Source organism: Amphiura filiformis, chromosome 7 (assembly GCF_039555335.1).
Source record: "Amphiura filiformis chromosome 7, Afil_fr2py, whole genome shotgun sequence".
NCBI classification, from domain to species: Eukaryota; Metazoa; Echinodermata; class Ophiuroidea; order Amphilepidida; family Amphiuridae; genus Amphiura; species Amphiura filiformis.
In genome coordinates this window covers 22,001,905-22,018,281 of record NC_092634.1, presented here as the reverse complement: position 1 = coordinate 22,018,281, position 16,377 = coordinate 22,001,905, and the positions used below count along the sequence as shown (strand labels likewise).

General features: G+C 36.4%; 2 protein-coding genes across 2 annotated transcripts in view; one reads left to right on the top strand and one right to left on the bottom strand.

Annotated features, from left to right (window-relative positions):
- Nucleotides 1-8,637, top strand: part of LOC140156874 (adhesion G-protein coupled receptor G7-like) — a 28,980-nt gene extending 20,343 nt beyond the window's left edge. Inside the window, exons 14-17 of the mRNA XM_072179885.1 lie at nt 366-475; nt 4,243-4,514; nt 5,008-5,074; nt 6,720-8,637. Coding sequence (XP_072035986.1) covers nt 366-475; nt 4,243-4,514; nt 5,008-5,074; nt 6,720-7,482 — 1,212 coding nt within the window. The 3' untranslated portion in view covers nt 7,483-8,637. The remainder of the gene's footprint in view (nt 1-365; nt 476-4,242; nt 4,515-5,007; nt 5,075-6,719) is intronic.
- A 1,570-nt stretch (nt 8,638-10,207) lies between these two features.
- On the bottom strand, nt 10,208-11,365 carry LOC140157714 (uncharacterized). Its single transcript, XM_072180956.1, has 2 exons — nt 10,935-11,365; nt 10,208-10,424 (listed from the first exon to the last, which is right to left on the bottom strand). Exons 1-2 carry the CDS (start codon nt 11,363-11,365, stop codon nt 10,208-10,210), a joined length of 648 nt encoding a protein of 215 aa, XP_072037057.1.
- Nucleotides 11,366-16,377: the final 5,012 nt, after the last annotated feature.

Here is a 16,377-nt window from a genome sequence, read left to right as displayed (position 1 = left end):
AACGTACGAACTGGGTAGTCGAGCAAGATAGCACAAGCTGGCGGTTTTACTGTCAGCCAATTATATATTATGCTGACAAATCTATATACATTCCAAAACAGCTTTAACTGTTCAGGACATGAACGATTATCAAAAGACCTGTTTATAGTCTTTTTTGTAAGGCTCATGGCAAAGCTGCTTTCTCCATCTTTGTTGCTCCAAAAAGAACCAAACATATATCAAAGCACTAGCTTTGTTTAATTTGAACAGTCTTGTTTTTAATGCCTGCAGGATATCAGATACGAGAAATCGCACATGAAATTGTTATAAAATCTATTCCAGCAATTATTTCGCTATAGTTTGAGCATCAAATTATTCTTTTGCAGGATGTTACATACGAGACATCTCACGCTGTTCTTGATGTAGTAAGCAAACTTGGATGTGGTCTGTCGATGGTTTCTCTCCTGATAACATTGATCATATTTATATCGTTCAGGTATAGTCCAATACAATGCAATAGTACTAGGCCTATCATTAAATCTTTATTTAAAGGAAGTCTCCGGCAATCACAACATTACGCCTCATATGTTAGGAAAATAATTATCAGGCACGAATCACGTGATTTTATTTTAAACAAACTCAAATTGACCTTAAAAACATCCGTCTCTCACCACGCGATATTCAAATTTCCCGGGCACCGAAACTATCTGTGGCAATGACGCTTAGTAACACACTGAAGGCTGACGACAATTGAGCACAAAAAACCATGATGACATTGGCCTAGACAATCTCGACGCGGGAAGGTTGAACAACGCGTGTTAGGAGCCGGCTGTTTTTATTCGTTTTTATGATCAATATGAGTTTCTTTTAAATAAAACCATGTGATTCGTGTTTCTAACATATCAGGCATGATGTTGTGATTGCGAGCCCTTAAACCGGTAGTAAAGGCAACGCACTGCAGGGTTCTATTGTGTCTGATTTGAGCGCTGACATATTGGAAAATGTTGCCAATCAATATTCATGAGAGTGTACATTCAACGTCCAGTTTTGGGGTGATTTGTGTTCGGCTGCCAAGTGCTGTTTTGTAGTTAGTTTCTATAATAATAATTATCAATTCATTCATTCATTCTGTTCCTTTCTCTGCACTTATTCTTTCTTGTCCCACATTTGATCACTTCCCCTCTCTCCTTATCCCCCCTTCTCCCCGCTCCCCTTCTCCCCTCTCCTCTTTCTTTTGTTTTCTATTTGTCCTCCTCCCCTCCAATCTCGATCGCCCATACGCTTCTCCTCTTTTCATCAATCAACCCCTCCTTCACTCCCTCACTTGCCCCTGGCTTTTAAAATGGATATTCGTGATATTAAGAAACCCGTTTGACCTTATTGAATAGGCCTATAACCAGATAACAAAATATACTGCTCAATAATTAATCGATATAAAGTGACACAGATATACATGGACCTATACCGGCAGCCACGTTACGTTGTTAAGGATAATTAATCAGCAATCTATTCAATTGATTTAAATGAGGCGCCTAAATTAACGTGGGCAGTACATAACTATACATCAACGGTAAAGTGTGATTTTGTGTGCTGGCGAAGACTCAATCACATCCGTGGGTTGTATGAGAACAAAAAGTACCTTTCGCTGAAGTGGGCGCTTTCACATATTTTAAAATTTAAATCTTAGTTGAGACTTGTCAATTTTGAAGTCTTTAAGATTTATTTTACGCGGGGTTTGATTTAAATTTTCTTTGGGATCGGGAAAAAGAAAATCTATTTTTAAATCTTTCGAAAGTCTTAAACATTAAACCAATCACAACGCAACGTTATAGTTTCTATAATAATAATTATCAATTCATTCATTCATTCTGTTCCTTTCTCTGCACTTATTCTTTCTTGTCCCACATTTGATCACTTCCCTCTCTCCTTATCCCCCTTCTCCCCGCTCCCCTTCTCCCTCTCCTCTTTCTTTTGTTTTCTATTTGTCCTCCTCCCCTCCAATCTCGATCGCCCATACGCTTCTCCTCTTTTCATCAATCAACCCCTCCTTCACTCCCTCACTTGCCCCTGGCTTTTAAAATGGATATTCGTGATATTAAGAAACCCGTTTGACCTTATTGAATAGGCCTATAACCAGATAACAAAATATACTGCTCAATAATTAATCGATATAAAGTGACACAGATATACATGGACCTATACCGGCAGCCACGCTACGTTGTTAAGGATAATTAATCAGCAATCTATTCAATTGATTTAAATGAGGCGCCTAAATTAACGTGGGCAGTACATAACTATACATCAACGGTAAAGTGTGATTTTGTGTGCTGGCGAAGACTCAATCACATCCGTGGGTTGTATGAGAACAAAAAGTACCTTTCGCTGAAGTGGGCGCTTTCACATATTTTAAAATTTAAATCTTAGTTGAGACTTGTCAATTTTGAAGTCTTTAAGATTTATTTTACGCGGGGTTTGATTTAAATTTTCTTTGGGATCGGGAAAAAGAAAATCTATTTTTAAATCTTTCGAAAGTCTTAAACATTAAACCAATCACAACGCAACGTTATAGTTTCTATAATAATAATTATCAATTCATTCATTCATTCTGTTCCTTTCTCTGCACTTATTCTTTCTTGTCCCACATTTGATCACTTCCCCTCTCTCCTTATCCCCCTTCTCCCCGCTCCCCTTCTCCCCTCTCCTCTTTCTTTTGTTTTCTATTTGTCCTCCTCCCCTCCAATCTCGATCGCCCATACGCTTCTCCTCTTTTCATCAATCAACCCTCCTTCACTCCCCTCACTTGCCCCTGGCTTTTAAAATGGATATTCGTGATATTAAGAAACCCGTTTGACCTTATTGAATAGGCCTATAACCAGATAACAAAATATACTGCTCAATAATTAATCGATATAAAGTGACACAGATATACATGGACCTATACCGGCAGCCACGCTACGTTGTTAAGGATAATTAATCAGCAATCTATTCAATTGATTTAAATGAGGCGCCTAAATTAACGTGGGCAGTACATAACTATACATCAACGGTAAAGTGTGATTTTGTGTGCTGGCGAAGACTCAATCACATCCGTGGGTTGTATGAGAACAAAAAGTACCTTTCGCTGAAGTGGGCGCTTTCACATATTTTAAAATTTAAATCTTAGTTGAGACTTGTCAATTTTGAAGTCTTTAAGATTTATTTTACGCGGGGTTTGATTTAAATTTTCTTTGGGATCGGGAAAAAGAAAATCTATTTTTAAATCTTTCGAAAGTCTTAAACATTAAACCAATCACAACGCAATGGTGCGTGCACGTGATCAAATCGAAGCGTTTTCCTGGACTGCTCAGCCGCCATCTTTCTTTTGCGATTTCGTATGGTGGCGAGCGAATGAATGAAGTGATATGGACGAATTTGTTTTGCAGAATGGCATCCCAGATGCTGTAATTGCCAATGTCAGTGACTATAACTTCCATGAAAAAGCTTACATTGTTGTGCACGAAGGGCCAATGTGAACATTATCTTCAATCGCGGTGGTAGTAGTCTGTGCTTCTGCTGTGTAAGCTTACCTATACACATAATATAATTTATAAATGGGTAAGCTTATTTCCATGAAGGATCACACTCGGCCACTGTAGTGACACTGGAATTATCACTGGCACTGCAGACTACTGCTTGAACTTTATGAAAGAAGTAGTCCTGACTTGGTATTACTGCCGTGAATAGACGTATTGCTTGATAAGAAGTCACACAGACTTGTATTTAATATCGATATTTAAATCCCCATAAAGATTTATATTGTTTTGAAATAAATCCCAGATATGCTTAAAAGTAAATCTTAAAGGACTTGAATATTAAATCCCGGACTTGCATTTTTAATCTTTCAAGAATTTGTCTAAGGATAGTCTTATTTTTTAATCCAAAGGTTTTGTCACTAAATTACTGTCCGCCTTGGAATTAAAAATTTAATCTTTTAGACTTGAAAATAAGTCTTTGAAGTATTAACATTTGCTCTTTGTAGATTTAAACTTTAAATTTGAAAGTTTTATATTTTAAATCCTTGCGGGACTGAAATGTATAAAACTTTGTAAAGACTTATTTTAATCCTATATTGATTGGTCCCTAACGACAGTCTCTGAAAGTTTTAAAAGTAAGTCTTTTGGATTTGAATTTAAATCCATGTAATTTAGAGTGTAATCTATCGCGTCTCCATGATTTAATAGCTCCGTGAGTAAAGGTTTATGTTCTCACAACTCTTACCAACAGGCAACTACGATCCGGTAAAAACGCAATCTCACGTAAAATTATCATCCAATTCTGCATGGCGTTGTTTTTGTTATATTTTGTGTTTCTGGTTGGCATTGATCGCGTATCACATCGCGGTGGCTGTATCTTTGTATCGGCTGTATTACATTTTCTGACTCTTGCGAGTGTCTCGTGGATGGGAGTAGAGGCATATCACATGTACCTTAATGTGGTGATGGTTTTCGATGCGATGCCGGAACGTTTCCTTCTTAAGGCGTCCCTTGTTGCATGGGGTGAGTTAACAATTCACATCACACCCGGTGTCTACATAACTACACGTAGTTTCATTGAGTTTTTACTCAGACGTACTTAGGGATGAAATCAAAACTCGACCGTCGGTTGACCGGCGGTTCCGCCTAGCCCCGTCCGGTTCCCATTGCTTTGAACAATAGAAACCGGACAGAACCGGCGGTCGAGTTTCATCACTTATAATTTTCAAAGTCTGACAAATTCAAAACGATCACTAAATTTTCACACATACACTACTTCTGTACCTAAGTGAAACTATGCCACTTACTAACCATAATCTGATCCTGGAATTTCGATTTATTGCCTGATGCTCTACCCGCTGAATTATTGCGTTAACAGGGCTGAGACTACCTAGTCCCAGAAATACAAAACAGACGATTATAAAATTAGACATTCAGTTCCATTTTCGTGCAGCATCTCCGTCTTTTTCTCTACTAATGTGGTTTTATCTTTGGTCCTGGTTTACTTTGTCAATAGGATTTCCATTACTGGTGTCGGTGATATCTCTAGGAGCGGGAATAAGTTATTATGATCACATGCAATAGTACGTATAGCTAAAATACTTCGATACTGATGTAATAGTAATACTCCAATATGTCAACAGATCATACAACATTATAAAGATTGCCCAGTGGCATACCGGGTGCCAAGTTTCCCCTTTTGGATAAAAAGTTATCAATTTGCATATTCTATATTAAGTGTGCTCAAAAGCCGACATATAATTTTCCACCCAACATAAAGAAAACAAAACTGAGTTCAAAACTCATTCATTGAATTTACAACCGTATGACAAAACAGGCGAAAATAGTAACTTTTTGCACAATTTTTAATTTTTAGATAATTGGCCATTGTTCATTGCAATGAATCTATAAAATAGACAATATAGGCGTGCTCTTTCATTTAATAATATAAAATTTGCAAAATATTGTATAAGGATCAACTTTTTTATCTTGGTCAAAAAATTGAGCGTGAATAGGTCGTTTTCAACATATTTACCACATTCGTTTTGCAATAAACATTAAATTGCATCATCTGTTGAAAAAAAAAGTGTTTTTAGCGGGAAGTGTGAGCTTTCGTTCGATATAAAAACTAATTTCTGATTGGATGAAGGAAACTGTCGGGGTTTTGACAAAACCAATCATAGATGCCGTATTTTCCACTAGTCACGAGCTAGAAGCTCACGCAGCTCTTATAATGCTATGCACTCAACCGTGTAGTGTAAACACAGACTATGTATAGACAATGCAGGACAATGATATCTGCAAGGTCGGATCAAGGAGAATTAATGGTAACATTACAGGGGTTGTGACTAAAATATGCTAATTAGCATGATTTTGGAGATTCAACGTAGACTGGTGCCCCTCTGCTCGTCCGCCTCATCCACCATGACCACCACTGATCGGTATCATATATATAGGTCTAGCTGAGAGGGTAAAATCCGGTATTCTCGAAACACATTAAAGGGATTTAAGGTGTGCAAGCACGGTTGTTTAATGTACATAGAATTTTTTTCATTATTAAGAAAATGCAAACTATGGATGGCGCTATTTATCCTAAATCATATTTCATAATTTGGAAGGGGCGGGTAATCAATACTGCCAATAAAACAGATGGAATAAGTAACAAAGACATTTTATAAACATATTTCATCAACAAAGAACAGGAATTACTTGTAATAAAAGCTTGAAAGGGTAATTTCCAGTAACTAAATAGCGCCACCAATCTTGTCACAGATAAATAGATACATTTTATACCCGAAAAAGCTTTAAAAAATGATTTGAATGTAACAAAATTTTAATGTTGTAAATATGTGGAAATTAAAGTTGAAAATGACTCAAAAGCATGTGTATACATTAGCATAATATCGCTTTTAGCTGTTTTTGTCTAAAATTAGGTAGTACAATGATCACATCAAGGGAATTGATTGATTGGAAGGTCATGCCCTCCTACCTCCTACCTCCTGCATTCACAACACCAAACATGATGCTTATGAAAAGCAACAGTCTCATAACATAATGATAATGATATAGATTTAAAAATAGCTTAAGACCGATATTTCGATTTTGCGTGATGCGTGAGCTAACGGAAGAAAACAGTCAATTTGTGCCATAAGTGAATTTATGTAACGGTTGAACCTGTATTACTAGTATTAACCTGTTTCTGCCTTGAATATTACATTTCCTTTATAGTTGCTTCGTAGCGACAGGACCGCCATTGTACTACGGGCTCGTCCTACCCATCGCCACAATCTTGCTGTATAACACGATTACATTCGCTCTCATCATGCGGCGTCTGCTCAAAGCAAATCTCGGAGGTACCGTACAGCAGAAGTCGATAGCTGCCCAGATATCCCGGAGGCTCCAGAACGCGTTTGCTATATCTGTCCTGATGGGACTTACGTGGGTGTTTGGATTTTTTGCTATCGAAGGGGCAAAATTTGCCTTTTCTCTCATATTCTGCTTGTTCAACTCATTACAAGGTGTCGTTATCTTTGCCTTATTTTGTGTTCGCCAAGAAGATGTTAAGAAATCGTTGTATCAGTTCATTGGGTCCATTTTCCATTTGTCCGAACGCGCAACATCGATGACAGCAAGTACCGGTGTCATTTCAGTAACATCTGGGCCGAAGTATGACGATAGGGGCTTTAACTTGGCAAGTATGTCATCTCCAAGTACGACAGAAAACCCGACGTATTCGATACCCGAATTCAAAGAAGGCAAATGTAGCAATTGTGAAGAAGAAAGTCAAGCAACAGTACGCGTACACGGTGAAGCGGAGGTTTATGAAAATGTGTCTTCCAGATGCCAAAATAACCCGTATAATGAAGCTGAAATAGGTCCTGCAGCAGAGGGTAAAGTCACAGCCGAGAAGATGTCTCAGGTTGTTGCTGCACCTGATGTGGCCATCGGGTATGATCAACCTACAAGCAACCCGTCCTTGACGAGTCCTTAGATGGATTCCTCAGAAATCATGGCAGTTGCTATCGAAATACACGTAGATTCAGAAAAGTCAGAAATTACGTCAACACCAACGGCTAAGTAGAATCACGAGATCTGACAGATTATACTAAAGATATCCTTCATTGAATAGAATAATTTATATAGAATAAAATAAGGCGTCTTGTACGAAGAAATCGCTTATTTTTTGTAAAAACTAGCTACTAGAAAAAAAAGCTGATTAGGGAATATACTCAGATGAATATTATTAATCACAAAACACTCCTAAATTAGTAATGAATACCGTAAAACGTATGTGCTTACTATCGAGCGCTTTTAAAACATGCAAACATGAAGTGTCCCATCCACAAAAGGGTAGAGGTCTTTGAGCAAATCATCGATACACATAGTTATACGGTATACGAACAAGTAAACGTCTCAACCCTATTAGCTCAGTTGGTAAAGTGCCGGACTTTGGTACAATTTCAGGCTTTCAAAAGCGCTCGATAGTAAGCACATAATGCTAACTATCGAGTTTTTACGGTAAAGCAATACATAGTGAATTTAGTTTTATCTTGCAAGAAATCTGAAATTAGATTTTTAAAAATATGTACATTTATGAATACTTATAGACTCAAAGTAAAATACATAGTACTTAACATTATTATGCAAGAAGTTACTGTTCCATTGATTACCACTATAAGTATTCTTGATAATAATAATAATAATAATAATAATAATAATAATAATAATAATAATAATAATTAATAATAATAAATATTAAATAAATAAACAAATAATACTTCAATATATACGATATGACAATTAAAATACCTTTAGAGTTTGTATACATATGTGACATGTGTCATGTCAAAAGCAGACACTTTTGGGCAGGATCGTAAATGGAGAAATAGCCAAAAATCTGCCCGCGGGTGATTTTTTCACAATTTGGGTTTGTTGCAAATTTGTGATGTTATTAATGTTAAAAATATTGTCTGTTAGTTTCAGACCAGAATATAACTGGCATCTTGTATTTTTTGAGACATTCTTCAAGGTAATTCCTACTCTCAACATTGTCAATATTATATTTAAAGGCCGATATCTCAATTTCGAATTTTATAATACCATAACTTACAAACTCAATATTTTCGCTTAGGAATGTCCGATTTCATTGGGGAAAACAGCGTTGTGGAGCAAAATATATCTATATTTAAGATATGTAAAAACCTCAAAATTGATAACCTGCCGAAAAGTGTCTGCTTTTGACATGACACGTCACTATTTTATCATAATAAGAATCGCATTGCAACGTACTCAGTGAACTTGATAATACAGTGATAGTGCCGTACCGATCGGGAAAAGGTTTATCCATTTAAGACCACGATTTATCTTTATTACGGGTCAAATAATAGTTTTATAATTTTAAAGTTGCAAAGTTTCATACCCTGAAAGTCATTTTGGGATCAAGTGAGCGGAACGACTTGTAATTTTGCACCACGGGGGCTATAGGTACGCGATCACTTCAGAATGTTTTATGATTGCCTATATTATTTAAAATTAGTGATATCGAACCTTAGAACTAGCGATCTTATTCCGAATTAGTTATATCGAACCTTAGAAGTAGCGAACCCTTTTTTTAGGTATAGCGAACCCTTTTATCTATTAGAGATAGCGGGACATTCATCTTCATTGAACTTACACGTTAGTGATAGCGAACCTTAGAGATAGCGAACTTTAGGGAAAGCGGTCCTTAGAGATAGAGGGATGGTATTTCTGGGCTTGTCAAAACTGGTAACAGGATGGTAATGAAAAAAAATAAGATGTATTATATGATACCAAAAACTCATCAATAATGAGCAAAATCGGGGGATGATGCTCTCGATCGGGTTACGGACTTTTAATGAACCCAAATAAATCAAACATTTATAGAGAATAATCGAGCTTCTGTTAATTAAAACGTTCAAAAAATTGCTAAAAAAACAGGGGTGACTATATACAGGATGACACCATTACAAAATATTCAGCATTTTAGAAATATAAACATAAACACACACTAGCGCATAAGATCATGATCATGCTGTATAATACTGTACAAATTGGAATGTGTGTTTTAATAAAAGTAGAATTTAAAGTTCAAATTACAGAACTATAAAGTCCCGTTGATATTATTATAGTGTATTTTCTCATCTTCTATGAATATTCGCCGTCGTAATGTGACTTCAAGAGTTTCAACTGGTTCATGCACTCTGTGTTCGGAACCATGATCAAAATGATCACAACATAAAGTCAATTGGTTGCTAACATGTATGTAAACCAAGCGTTAACCAGCTACTAAGGTATGAAGTATGGCGTATTAACTACTATGGCGATGAAGATGGCAATCAATACCATTGATACACTGTAGTTAACGTATACAGTGGCTGATTTTCCTGACCAGTTACACGCAACCGTGCCCTCAAACCAGGTCAGTGGCCTGGCAGTGTTTTATTTAAAGAAATCCTAAATGTTCTAATTAAAATGATGAATGCAGCAATTAATATTCCTTATTGTTTTGATATAACTGATATACTCGAAGTATATGACGTATAATGTACTAGTGCAAATGCATTTGTCAAGATAATCGCAATTGCCATGGAATTACTGCATTTAGCTCTCTAGCTTATCGGCTCTCGAGCTAAATGCAATAACTCCACGGCGCGTGCGATTATCTTGACTAAATGCATTGCATCAGTTCATTATCCTTATTTTAGTTGGCGAGGTCGCGGGTTCTTAACAAACAATGCGCCCGTCGAGCTACGTTTTCGACAAATAAACACACCGATCAACGCTTGTCGGTATCTAGGGCTTGTAACGCTGTAAACGACTGGATTTATCACCGAATTAACCACAAGCAGACCACGAACAATCTTCATCAGTATTCCTTGCTTATCGGTGCTTAACTGAAACTCAATTTGATGGCTGTTGAGATCAAAAATAGCATAAATTATTCGAGTAATGGTATAAGGTAAATTACAAAGAAAAAACACGACAGCAGTAGTAATTAGCAGAGAAGCTACTTTGTTGCGAGCTTTTTGCGCAAAGTGGTTAAATTTTAGAGGAACTTTTCCATTTTCTGGTTGATCTGTGCTTAGTTCATTTTGAGATGTCCGATTTTGCAATGCCTTGATGATTCTGAAATACATCAATGATGTTATAATGCTCCCAGCGAAAAATGGTATAGCTTGAAGAATGAACGGGATAGATTTGAAGAACGGGTGAAAATATCTACAACCACTGATAATGGTCGGTGCGTTATGGAAATCAGGTTTGTTTGGCCACAGAATGCAGGTTGTGGATATTTTGCCTAAACGAAGTATGTGTATGATGGAACAAACCAACCCGGCCGACCAAGATAGAATCACCCTTTTAATGGCGTGTTTTTTAGTTGCTGAGACACGGTGTTCTAGAGGTTTGCAGATGGCTAAGTACCTCTCCTTACTGACAAAGACAATCAGGAATACAGAAGTAAAATGAACGACGTACAATGTCCCAAAAGCGGCTATGCATCCAAAATCTGTCCAGTAAGGATTATTTTTTACCTTAGTCGAAATTAGATATTTGATCAATATATCGTAAGTTTGAACTAAGATGTATAAAATATCGGCTACGGCAAGGTTCGCCAAGTATACATTAGTTATCGTACGCATACTAGAAATCCGTGCGACAACAGTAAGAAACGCACAGTTACCGGTAAGCCCAAACATCAGGAGTAGAGGGTATAATATTAACACAATGAGCTGTTCACTCTTGGTGTAGAAATACTTATCTTTGATGATGTCTTCAGACACAAATCGTAAATCCAGTGTAGTCATGTTAATGCACTCCTCAGGCACCGTCAAGGAATCTGTTTTATTTGTCATTTTCACAAGTTGAATTGCTTCGAAGTAAAAAATAAACGAAGTTTTAGGAATATTTTTAAGTCGAATTCTCCACCATAAAAATAACACGTTTACTCTTTAAGTTCCAACAACCAAACTTCTGTGGTCTGTGAAACAGTGTGGGTTTTATCAAAGTAGATCTTCTGTAGCCAGTCAAGCACACAACGAAAATACAGTACGTTCGTGACTGAAACTGGTCAAAATAACATGTAGAGGGTGCCAAACGGCATATCATTGGTTAGTGATACCAAGGACGTAAATAAGCCACTGAATGAGATTTTAATTTCAACTTTAATGTGACAGCTATCTGCCTACTGGCATTGCTTTGTAAAGAAGACTGAACGATATGATGATGTTCAACGATGTTTTAATGAAACAAAAATAAAAATAAACACTGACATTTCGTATAAGAGTACTTTATCGAAGAGACAAAATGAAGAATGACTCCATTTTGTCACTTTGATAAAGTACTCTTGTACGAAACGTGTTTATATTTATTTTTGTTTCATAGAACAGAAGAGGGAAATGGGAAGTGGAATATCTGGTGGCGATGGGGATAACGAAGACGAAGATGGTAAATACAATAAAGACGGAACGATATGGTGATGTTCAACGATGTTACAATGGAAAAATAAAAATAAACACTGACGTTTCGTACAAGAGCACTTTATCAAAGTGTTTATTTTTATTCTTGTTTCATTAAAACATCGGTGAACATCACCATATCGTTCAGTCTTCATTGTGTTTATAATGTTTTTCTTCGTTGTCCCCATCGCCTCGATCTGTTTCACGGCTGTTTCCCTTCCCCCTGTCATGCCTTTCCCCTCTTCCGTTCTCCTCTCTCCCCCTTTAGCGCGTGCCCCTTTTGTCTAATTTGTTACAGAATAACTTATCTGTCATTTTAATAATCTTGTTCTTCTTTGTCCCCGTCGTCGCCTGTATCTATTTCGCTTCCCTCTTTCATTTTTCTCTTTCATCTCTCCGGGTATACGCGATATACGCGAATTGATTGTTTTTCCCCCATTTTTATTCACCTGTACTTGGGCCTGGTGGAAAGGAAAAAAGAACATACAGGCATGGTCCACCAGACCCCATCTTAATTACGGTAACCAAGATAGATACAAATATGCAATCAGAGTATGACAATGAGATTTTTACAATACTGCCCCACCATGACAACAGGACCCAACGGATAACTCTGTTAAAAAGAGCATAATGCTGCACACTACCAAGAGTGATGAAAAAGGCAAGCAAAAACAAGTAGTGGTAGTCCAGCAAAGGCAAGAAAAAATTTTTCTTTTAAAAACCAGACACAAAGGCTACCGTTGGGTCCCCCCACCATGGGTGGGCAGAATAAGCACCATAGTATACTAAGATGAAACAAATAATGTTGGTTACAAGTGAATCAATTAAAAACAGATCAGGGAATTGATTGTTATAAAGTGAGGAGCGATACGCGAAATTTGCAGTTGCAGTTGTTGTGACGTGCGATACCTGACATGTATCTACCGGATATCGGCTTGTACCAAAATTCCTTCCCATAATACCATTATGTACATTGCATAACAAATGAACTGAAATAACCTCTGAACTGTATCTACTGTTATGCAATATGCCTATTACCTTGTGGGAAGGAATTTAGGTATAAATCGGCATCCGGTAGAGATACCCTAAAACAGGTGCGTGTTGACAATTGGGAATTCTTAAAATACGTTGTATTGTTACTGCAATGCATTGAACTGCGTAGTAATGATGTGCGAATCGCTGATGACGTATTCTCGGTTAAATTCAGCGTTAAAATCCTTTCTGAGACATATCGAAAAGGCGTTTTATTCGATATATGAAAAAAGTACTATAATTACCTAACGCAATAATTTTCTGATGCACTTTTTAATCCGTTGATGGTGTTATCCTTACGTTTATATGTCTCTAACACAATACGTTTCGTTGGCTCGTTTATATCATCTATTATTTATTAGATACAATGTAGAGTTGATAGACACATTGAATCCGGTCATTAGAACCACAAATTAAAATAATATCTCGTTTGGTCTTGTTACAAATTATCCACGAGCGCACAGATGTGGTTGGATTTCCGGGACCTATTTGTACCAATTAAGGGCTCTGGTAGCAACGTTTGGACGCTATTTTTGTGGGACATGAGAGCACATCATTGCAATCTGAATACGAAGAATGTCCTTCTGATATCAATTAATTTTGATTTTTAAAAATTCGCGATATATAATACACATTTTATGGCAAATGATTAAAAATTGATATTTTGATATTTAACAGTCGTCGAAGTAAACTTTATCAATCTAATGATATGCACTTATAGTGTATTTAGCAGGGATGAAAAGACAACGATCAATTGAACATTTTGACCTTACGTATTGAAGATATCGATTTTCCCCCCAAAACACCAAAACTATTTATGTCTCTTTGGAAAAAATGTTCAAATAAAACTCAGTAGCAAACAAGACAGCAAGCTCAGAGTAAAATAAGCTGTGTCTTAACTCAATGAAAGCAATCTCACTACAGAGAAAAACTGAGATAAAATATAAAATAAATATTATTTAATGTACGATAAAATAAAAACGATTCTGATCCCAGCTGTGAGCAAAGTTGTATACTGTTATCACATTCAAAGTTGATGCAGCTGAGCAGCATAATCACACGATTGTGCAGCGTTTGAAAATAATTAATCATGTCCTGTCCTAATGTACAAAGTGTGCTCACACTGAAATGAGAATTGAAACATGTAAACGTCAGTAGTACCACTCAAGCATTTCTGTTCCACTCGCTTCTGTTCCTTATGTAGGGAATGACCTCGTTGACTTAGAGAATAAGAGGAATTTTTGTTTTTACCGTGTGGTAGACGACTGGCAGGTCCAATATTTGAGTAGTGGATGCCGGCACAGCCGGTATACTACGATAAAAAATATTTGACCTGCCTGTCGTCTATCATAGGATAGTAAAAATAAAAATTACTATCGTTTATTCTCATTCTTAGTCAGTTAAATATTTAATTTGATGTATAATACTTGATGTAAGATATCTACGTTATTTAATCTAGTCCCATTCTATTTCCAGTAATGTTTAAGATCTAACGAATGTTTAATGACGTAAAATCGATAATATGTTACGTATAATACCTGGTAGAAATATATTATCGATTTTACGTCATCAAACATTCGTTAGAACTTAAACATTACTGGAATAGATAAAATTACGTAGATATGTTACATCGAATATTATACGTCAAATAAAAAGTCTGTAGGGTCACTTAAACTATTATTTGACCTGTAATCAAGATAAATCGTGGTCTTATGGGCTTAAGTGGATAACCCCTTCCCGATTGGTGCGGCACTGTCACTGTATTATCAAGTTCACTGAGTACATTGAAATGCGATACTTATTATGATACATATGTATACAAACTCGTATAAAGGTATTTGAATTGTCATATCGTATATATATTGAAGAATTATTATTGTTATTTATTATTATTATTATTATTATTATTATTATTATTATTATTATTATTATTATTATTATTATTATTATTATTATTATTATTAAATAATGAAGAAGTTCAATCCCCGCTGAGTCCTGATTTTTTCTCTCTCAATATTTTCATATGCCAATTTGCTCGAGCCCCAATCACGTCATTTTATTATTATTATTATTATGAGATCAGTAACTTCTTGCATAATATAATGCTAAATTGGTTTTATAAGTATTCATAAATGTATAGGCCTATATTTTTATCTAATTTCAGATTCCGTGCAGTATAAAAGAAAATGCACTATGGATTGCTTTATTCATTTACTAATTTATATAGAAGTGTTATGCGATTAATGACATTCAATATCTATAATAATAGTATTCCCTAATCAGCTCTGTTCTTTTCTAGCATGATTTCCTACAAAGCTATTTGCGACAAAGACAAGCGATCCCTTCGTACAAGACGCCTTATTGTATAGACCCTATGAAATATTGCGTCACACGTCCTCTACTCCTTTAAAGGGTCATTTCGTGATCCACAAGCCACCCCCACTTTTCTCAAAAAAAAGGGTGAGATTTGTGTACCACTAAAACCTCTCTCTATTTTTGTTTGTGGATATCTACTGACAAATGTCATAAAAAGAGGATGCTAGGATCACAAAATACTCCTTTAAATAAAATACTGCCCTCCGTAAGGTACCGTGCGGTAATTCGCATGATAGTACAATCAAAACAGGTGATAGGTAAGAATGGTTGTGGAATCGAACTGGAGACCTGTCCCTCTGTCACTTAGAACTTAGAAGCAACATATCTGTCATTTGTTATACCGTTCCGGTTGAGTTTATTCGATTGGGTCTATATAAATTATTCTGCTCAATGAAGGATATCCTTAGTTTAGTATGAACCTCTCAGTTTTCGTCATTATACTCAGCTGCTGGTGTTGGGGTAATTTCCGACTGATCTGGATCTGTGTTTTCGATAGCAACTGTCATGATCTCAGAGGAATCGATATGAGTATTCGTCAAGGACGGGTTGCTTGTAGATTGATCCGTACCGATTGTCACATCAGGTGCAGCAACAACTTGAGATATCTTCTCAGCTGTAACGATAACTCCATTAAGGTAATCGCATAAGAGCATTATGTGACCCGTTGCAGCGTAAGGTACCTTATGTCGGCAGCTACATGTGTCTCCTTTTCCATATTGTTGGCAGAAAATAGCAAATAATCATTACAATTCGAAGTGGCGGTCATTTCATCCCAAATTCTTAGTCAGTGGGAGTGGTTCGTAGACACATAATCTGATTGGACAATCGCATGATTTTGGGTGCCGTCTATCAGGCCATATACGTCTAGCCCTCTTCTTTTGATCCATTATCTATTGTATTTCTTTTGTTCAAAGTCTGGTCAACTGTCGATTATATCAAGTAATGTGGACAGGTCAAGATAATCTGGACAGGTCAAGATAATCTTGGCCAGGTCAATAAAT